This window comes from Rhinolophus sinicus, linkage group LG09, assembly GCF_036562045.2.
Source record: "Rhinolophus sinicus isolate RSC01 linkage group LG09, ASM3656204v1, whole genome shotgun sequence".
NCBI classification, from domain to species: Eukaryota; Metazoa; Chordata; class Mammalia; order Chiroptera; family Rhinolophidae; genus Rhinolophus; species Rhinolophus sinicus.
The window spans coordinates 32,218,678-32,227,297 of NC_133758.1; the positions used below are offsets into that span (position 1 = coordinate 32,218,678).

The 8,620-nt window shown below is 39.7% G+C and overlaps 1 protein-coding gene across 1 annotated transcript in view; it reads right to left on the reverse strand.

Moving 5' to 3' along the window:
• ASXL3 (ASXL transcriptional regulator 3) overlaps nucleotides 1–3,604 on the reverse strand; it is a 171,584-nt gene extending 167,980 nt beyond the window's left edge. The window contains exon 1 of the mRNA XM_074340180.1: nucleotides 3,451–3,604. Coding sequence (XP_074196281.1) covers nucleotides 3,451–3,504 — 54 coding nt within the window. The 5' untranslated portion in view covers nucleotides 3,505–3,604. The remainder of the gene's footprint in view (nucleotides 1–3,450) is intronic.
• Between the last annotated feature and the right edge of the window lie 5,016 nt (nucleotides 3,605–8,620).

Below are 8,620 nucleotides of genomic sequence, written 5' to 3' on the forward strand. Positions count from 1 at the left end.
ACAGATGAAAATGCATCTGGTTTGGGAGCAGACTCCATATTAAATGGCAATGCGCAAAGTAACAACCACAACTGCAGAAGGCCGAGGGGGAGGGGAAGAGGCTGAAGGCTGACATTTCTACAACTGATGCAGGGCAGGAACAAAAAAAAAAAAAAGGGAAAAAAAAGATGTGGTATTACTGTTTTAAAATGGCAGCCTGTTAATAATCACTGCATTCTCAAAAACACAGGGAAATTAGACCACCATTCCTTTCTCTCCTAAACTAAGCAAGCCCACTACATACAAACATTACATACTTCTATGAAAAAACTGGTCGAGCTTGATAGTTGCATCTCTATCTAAAACAAAATCCCTGGAGTTGCCACACAGAGTTTACAGATTTGGAGACCACATACTTTTCTCACAAAGAAAAACAAAAATTCTGTTGTCGACTGGAAGTTCTTACTCTGGAAAGAATTGCTCTTCTTCCACATATATTTTTCTTTAAAATGAATGCAAAGCTACATTTAAATATAAGCTTTTGGTCACAGTTCAAAAAAATCTATTTTGCATTTCCTCTTCCCTGATATCCTCTCCTTCAAGATTCATTCTCTCTCTCTCTCTCTCTCTCTCTCTCTCTCTCTCTCTCCTCCCCCCATTTTTCTTCCCTCCAGTGGGAGATAGAGGTGTGTGTGTGTGTGTGTGTGTGTGTGTGTGTAATGTTATATAATGTACACCGTATTAATTGGAAGGCTATTCTTCATGTTAATTTGGATATTCTTTCTCTAGTTCATATATTGCAGGAACCACATACTGAGTTGTATATTATCCATCAATTCTTAGTCTTTATTTTTAAAATCAGATACCTGGTTTAACATTTGATGAAGAAAAGGCTAAAAGTCCTTACCTACAATAAGCACAGCAAGGGGCAATATAAAATATGTAATGATAGTATTTATATCACAGAAGTGCTAAGAAGAAAATCATTTCTTTTTCACTGAGTATAAATTATTATCAATTGTATGCATAAAACGTTTTTCATGCAAGTTTGGAAGAGATTTTAAGTCTAAATGCACTCATGTAATCATAAAGAAAATCATAATCATAATGAAAAAATGTCACTATTACCCAAATGGATCCACTTCTCTCTTATTCACAAAATAAGTTAAGAATGATCATAAGTCACTTTTACAAATCACAAATTTCTGAAAAAGATATTTCCAATACAATCACTTGCTATTTTATTATTTTATTTCAACTGTCACATTTTGAAATCATACACATTTGTACAACTACAGGGGGGGGGGATAACTTGAACCAAATTGAAAAATTACCATAACTACTAGTTCAATATGTCTGGTTAAAATAGAGACATCTGGTCTATCATTAATTCTTTTGTGTTGCTGACTCCTAGTGTGTCTTTTCCCATCCATGAACTTTGCAAGAGGAAAATGCAACTTTTAACAAAAATCTGTGACTCAGAAGTCTATTTCAAGATTTGTCAATACAGATATATTATGATTAGATCTAATAAAGCACAGTATTTTCAAGAATAGTAAAGTATCCTGATTGAATATAAACGATTAGCTTTAAATTCTATCAGAATAATGTTATTTATTAAGTAATTCTTTGCAGGAAGATATGGCTAATTCATGAGTCACTATTTTTAAATATTTATAAATAGACACTGTTCACTTGTTTAAAATACATACACTGAAGCTCTATAATAATACTTGATTGCCACTAGAAGGAACCTGAATAATGCATTTTGAGAAGCCTTCCACACCCCCATACAATTCTGAATTAATGACTGGGCAAACAATAAGTAATGTAGTATGTTCTAGCAAAAATGCAGTGATAATATCCATCTGGCATCTACTTAACACTTACTGCTTACTTAACACATATTCCTGACAAATAAGTTTCTTCTCCCAGACACAGTTCATTAGAGAATGACTATCACCTACCCATGCATCCACAGAGAGTAAGTGATTTAGTGATTAATACAATCACAGATAAGAGGAAAAATCATATCCTACACTACAACAAATTAAGAGATGAAGTGAAGGGATCTAGCCACTTCTTCAATCAAAAACTACACACTGCAATTAAAAAGGACTTTTGTTACTTCGTCGCAGGGCAGTAGGGCCAATTACCTAAAACCCTTTGCTAGAATCCAGAGACATACCAGCAAGGCCCTTCAGCGAAACTCAGATAATTACTTTTGACAAATGTTCTCTTTGAGCATGGTGTAGTTATTCAAAACCATAAAAAAAAAAAAAAAAAAAAAAAAGACCACAGTTACAGTAAAACAATCTTTACAAAGTCAAGCCAAAAAACAGGTCCTGGGGTCCCCTCACCCTGAACGCAGTCGGTTTTCTTTTGGCCAATTTATAACAGATAGTAAGTTGGTGAATAAATATTTAATATATGCAGTCGAAACCCTGAAACGCTGAGCTCCAAATGTAATGCCTTGCATTCCCGTGAGACACACTGTACAGAAATATACTTTAAAAAAATCCATTTACAGCTGCCCTTTAAAAGAAGAAAAAGAAAAACCCACACATACACATGCATCAAACCAAAGACGCCGACGCCCCTCTGCGAACCAGCATTTCTATAGAGACATTCTTTCGATGATTAAAATGTAAGCTCCGAAAGGTTAAAGAAAAGGAAAAGCAGCCAAGTAACACTGCCCAGGAAGCCAGCAGTAAAACACACCTAGCTGTACACTCTTAATAACCTTCCACTACAAATGACACCGACCCAACTTCACCAAACACACACACACCCAGTCACACACTCACAAATTGCACACACGTGCACAGAATGTACACACAAACATGGAGCACAGCACAATACCTACAAACACAAACGAACTTGATCCACACAAAACATGCACGTATCGGTGTGCATACATAATACTCACGACACGGCACACAGACACGCAACGACCTAGCCCACATGCACACGCCCCACAAGTCCGTGTCGGACACACACCGTGCATGCACGTGTAAAATGTATGAACTCACAAACGCCGAACATACACACAGACCGTGCACAGAGTTATTGATGAAATTCCGGGGGGTGGAGGGGCCGGGAGGGAGTGGTAATTGCCACACAAAGGTCTCCGGAATGGTAGAGAGGAAAGTGGAGCGGGGCCGAGCGCTCGGAAATTCACCCGTGGAGAAGGCACAGCCGAGCCCCGACAGCGAAGTACCGGGAGAAGTGTCCCGGGCGGTCCCGGGCGCGGCGGGCGCGGGGCTCCCCGAGATAATCGCTGCGCCCCTCCGCGCGCGCACGCACACACACGGGGGCCCTTGGGCAAGCCCACTCCCGCAGAATAACAAAGAGCAGGAGCTCGGCGGACAGGCGGCGGCTCCGGCTGGAAGTGGCCGTCTCCGCTGCCGCGGGCCGGCGCGGGGCGAGCCGCGGGGCCGGCGGGACGCGCGGGCGGGGGGCGGTACGTACCAGGCGGGCAGCCTCGGCCCAGGTGCGGTCCTTCTTCTTCCTCTTGTCTTTCATGTTTGCATCTCATTGATGGTTCTGATGATGACGTGGGGGATTCCACGGGGTGCTCGGGGTTCGGGCGCAGAGACAATGACCCAGTGACCCGGTGACCCGCACTCGCTCCGCGGGGGGGAGGCGCGCGGGCGGCGGCGGCGGGTGGGAGGGATGTAGCGAGGGGTGGGGTGGGGTGGGTGGGGGCGCGCGGGCGGCGGCGGCGGCGCGCGGCGGCCGGGCGGGGGCGGGGCGGCAGCGGCGGCGGGGCCGTGGACGGGCGGGGGCGGCGCCGGCCGGGCTCGCTCGTGCGGGGCTCGCGCTGCGCCGCCGCCGCGGCCGCCGCGGTGACAGCTCCGGGGATGCTCTGCTCTGCCCCGCTTGCAACAATACACTCTGACGTCACGGGGAATGGCGACGCGGCCGCACACTCGCCGCGCTCACACTCGCCGCGCTCACACTCGCCCTCTCGCGCGCGCACACCCGTGCACACTCGCCGCGCGCCCCCCACTCCAGCCACGCCCTGAAACCCTCGCGAGACCCCTGTCCCTCCAAGCCAGCCCCCCAAATCCACGGGGCGCTGCTCGCTCGGTGCAGGCCGGGTGCCCCCAGCCCCGCTACGGCCGAAAACCGTGGACACCGTGGCCTTTGGAACTTATGAACGAGTCCGCTCCGCAACTCGATGCCTCTGTCCTGTGCGCTCTCACTCACACACTCTCTCACACACACATTCCCTACTACTCCACTGTGCTGGACTCCTTTAACCCTTTTCTGCTTGGCTGGGTGGATTCCCAGAGCCTTGTTGACAGGGTGCAAAACCAGCCTCTTCTAATACGGAACTAATAATAAACGTGTAACTTGACATAACGTTGAGCCACCTACATCAGCTTAAACAATGCAGGACCCAAGAGCTGTGGCGATGGGTCAATGCCATGCCGTGCCTTAGCACTAGTTATTTTTACATCGCGTCCAGTCATCATTCTGGAGAGTAAAATAAGATGCATATGTAAACAACTGCACACCTAACACTTGAATATCTTTTAAATTATTTATAATTGCCAGGTTTGGGACGCATGAAGAGTTGGATTGTTAACCTTGTTAGCGAACTACAAAAATATGTGTGAAGACTTGAAAGTTTATTGTAACCTTTCCAGCTTCTTAGATCGCTGGTGAATTGTTTAGGTCAATAAAGTTATTGTTAAGCAAAGAAAGAAATGGCTTTACGACCCACACAGTAATTATGTGTATATTTATCTTGAGTAGCTAAAAAACAAAAAGGACACTCATACTTGATTATTTATGTAAGATTATTTCCTGAATATAATAATGGTATGTAAATAGTACTTTCTGCTTTTTCATATACATCATCTCATTTGATTCTCAGAACAGCGCAGTTAAACATTTTTCATTCTACTGCACAAATGAGAAATGAAGCTTAAAACATTACACTGTATTCAAGGTCTCTTGCTAAATCAGTTTTAAGAACCAAACTCAAATCTTTTGACCCCAATCCCATGTTGTTTCTATTATTCTAAATGGCAATGCTTAAAATACTAACTAGAAATGAACATCTATATCTAAGGAAAAGACACATGTCTAAGAATGAAAATTATAGTAAGGTGATTCCTTTGAGAACACTATCGAATGATTGAAGTAATAAAAATGGTTGATCACCAAAATTTAAGCAGATGCAGTTCATAATCATAAAGAACTGATTATGTTAATTCTTTAAAAATATGTGCTTTATTAATTCACTAGAATAAGAAAAAGCTATGCATCAGTTTAAGGAAATACCAAAAGTTATCTTCACTTTCTTTCTTTTTTTAAATGGATTTAGAGAACACACTGAAGTTATCCCTAGGGGAAAAATTTACCCATACAATTTGCATAACTCTATCCAGGTGTATTATATTTTTACTTTACATTTCAAATATATTAAATTTGAATCACATTCACATCTGCTTTTATTTTCAAGAATCCTCTTTATGGCTAAAGTAATGGATATATTTTCAAAGTATTCTCATTCTAATGTTTTCTCTTCCACTCAGAAATACCTATTTTAAGCAATCAGATCATAACATATAATTTGTTATTTTCTGTGAAATAGTGCTTAATAAGTCTCGGAGCCAGCTAAAGGAAAACATACATATTCAGTTGCTTTGCAGTAACTTATTATTCTTTAATAACCAATTCTGGATATTAATGAAGAGAAATACACCATCCCACTTAAGCAGATATAGATTGATTGTTCTTTAAAAAAAAAAAAAAAAACTGAAACAAAAGGTAGTTTTTTATGCACCCATTCTTTGAAAATGAGCCAAGTATAAATAATCAATACTATAAACTGACTCTTAGATTCTAACTCTATTTTAGGGTATTTGAGTATAAATGTTCCCTAGCAGGTAAGTCTAGTTAAAGATTTGGTAAATATTCTGTGCCAAAATAATACATATTTCACAGACCACAAGAATAGTGGTGGGCCACCATTCCATAGAAGGAGTTGCTGCTGTTATATTTGTTTCTTCTACATGTATCTGTGTATATTCAGCCATACTTTCCCTTATGATGCCCTCAATTTCTCCATAAATGTCTGTGGCGGGAGGAGGGAATATATAAATCAATTAGAGGCCTTTTACAGTTTGGCAAATTACATGAATATCTTCTTTAAAAGAGGCAGAAAATGATGAATGTCACAAGAAATGTACAATTCAAATTATGTGAAAATTAATAAGAGAAACAACTCTCTGCTGGGAAGATTAAAGAAGGCTTTAAGAAAATGATATCCTTTGAAATGGGATTTGAAAGATGGGTAAGATTTGAACATTCAAATTTGTAGGAACGGAGAGAGACTTTACCAATATAAGTGCAGTAAAAGTCAGGACAATTTAGAACTAGGAAAGTATTCAAATGGATAGATGACACCTACCAAGCTGCTAGCATTCATTTAAATTTCATATAAGATCACATGTATTTCAAGAACCCTTACTTTAAATGAGAAAAGAGGGATAACTAACTCGAAGAGCATAGGTTCCAGTTAGAACTGTCCTACACATCCTTTTTCGAGAGTCCCATCCCAATTACTATGCAGCAATGGGGATTGCTCCAGAGTTCAATTGGCATGTAACAGTGCCTTCTCTGAACTCCCCTGCTTGTTTTCTTCTATTCCTGCTTTTAGGTTTGGAATTCAACAATTCAAACTCCTGTTGTGCAGGTCTCCTCTCATCAATTCCAGAAGACCTTTTCATCTCTTGAAATAGACTTTTGTTTTAGATTACAAGATGTTTAACAATTGATAAACACTCAATACAGAGCAAACCCAAACAGCAATAAATGCCAGTTTATGTAAGACAAAATACAGGTGATGGTGTACTGGAAAAGGGTTAATGTTCATAAGTGACTCCATTCAATACTAAGAGAAGACAGACTTGAGAATTTGGGGACAGAAGTTATTGTGTCATGACTGGTCTGTCAGGAAATATAATCAGAGTGTTGACCAAATATGGAAAAGTTTAGGTGTTTCAGGCAGGAATAAGGGACTGGGATTGCTTTTATGACCATCCCACAGGCCCATTTCATGTGGAAGTCTGGAATGAATGGAAATCTCTTCCACCCCTCCCCCATACATGCCCACCAGCAAGCAGAACACAGAGCTGAAGGTGGGGTGAGGAGGGGGTAATAAAAGTTGAGGGGAAAGAATGAAGGCAAGGATAACGGGGGAGATGGAAGAGGTCAGAGGTGGTCTTGATGACCATGCAACATGAGTTTTATTTCTGAAATATATTTATACATAAACAGAACCTCTGAATTCTACAAATAAGAACATTTAATAATCTTATTTTTCCCAAACATCTTTTGTTAATGATCAGTTAGGAAATTTCATGACCACCTTGTCTCTTTTGTCCACTGCCCAATTCACTGAATTTCCAGCACTGAGCAAATCACTTGTCATAATTTAGGCCACAATAAATATTTTCTGAATAAAAAATAAATGATTGGAAATATAATAATGTGATCCGTTTTATTATACCGGTAAGTACAATAAAAATCCAGCCAATCAAGACATATTTCCTTTTTTTCCTCCTAATAGCAAAATGTTTTGGGTTTTCGCCCACCCCCTCTTATATTTCACTGAACAGCCCAAGAGTAATACAAAGTGAAGTGAAATAAAGCCAAATATCAGCATTAATTATGTATAGTTAGATATTACTGCGTGAAGCTCCTAAGGGCTAATAAATTTTGACCTTATCGCTCTTATTCTAATCCTATATATCTTATGTAATGCACTTTTCAAGCCTCTCAATATATTCATTTAAAGTAAGTTTATACTATGAATATAAACATTAGCTGCGCTCCAGGAACATACAGAAGTGCTTTAATAATATTATCTTAGACTAATTGTATCTAAACTCTTCCACTAGGAAATGAGTGGATTAACTATAACTTTGTTCTTTTTTTACTTGAATTCTACAACAGTTTAATATTTTAAGATTTCAATGTACTGCAATTATAGAGATACATGTAGCTAAACAGGAAAAAAAAACCCTTGTAAGTTTTCTTCAAAACATTTTTGTAGCTGATTTTATTTGCACTGTCAATGCATATAGTTTTCTATTGTTAGTTGATTAGAACTATTTTAAGACTCATCTTTTAATTCTCTGGTCAATTTGTACTACTATTACATTTCCGTACTCATTGGAAAATAAATGCACTCGTTAAAAAATAAAAATTTTCGTGTTATAGCCAGACCCTTAGCAAGTAAAGCATTCTTAAATCTGAGGAGAAATAGAATAAAGTGGCTAAAATTGTTCCCTTTTTCACTTTCTCAAATTGCTCCTTTTTCTGCTTTATACATCTACTTCCTTTGTGAAATAACAAACTCTCCTTCTGAGTAGAGCCCTTCATTCAAGAATTTACCTTTCCCCCCTTTAAACCCTTAATTAGGCATAGAGGACACAAGTGTGATTTATGACCTAGTGTTTAACAGGACTCACACTTAATCCATTACACAAAGAGGGATACACATATTCCCTAACAGCACCACTCATTAGTTTATACAAAATGAAAAAAAAAAAAAAACACTTAGGAAATGTAAATAAAGCTTTGCTTGATACTATCTTCTTATGTATGTGTAATGTGATCA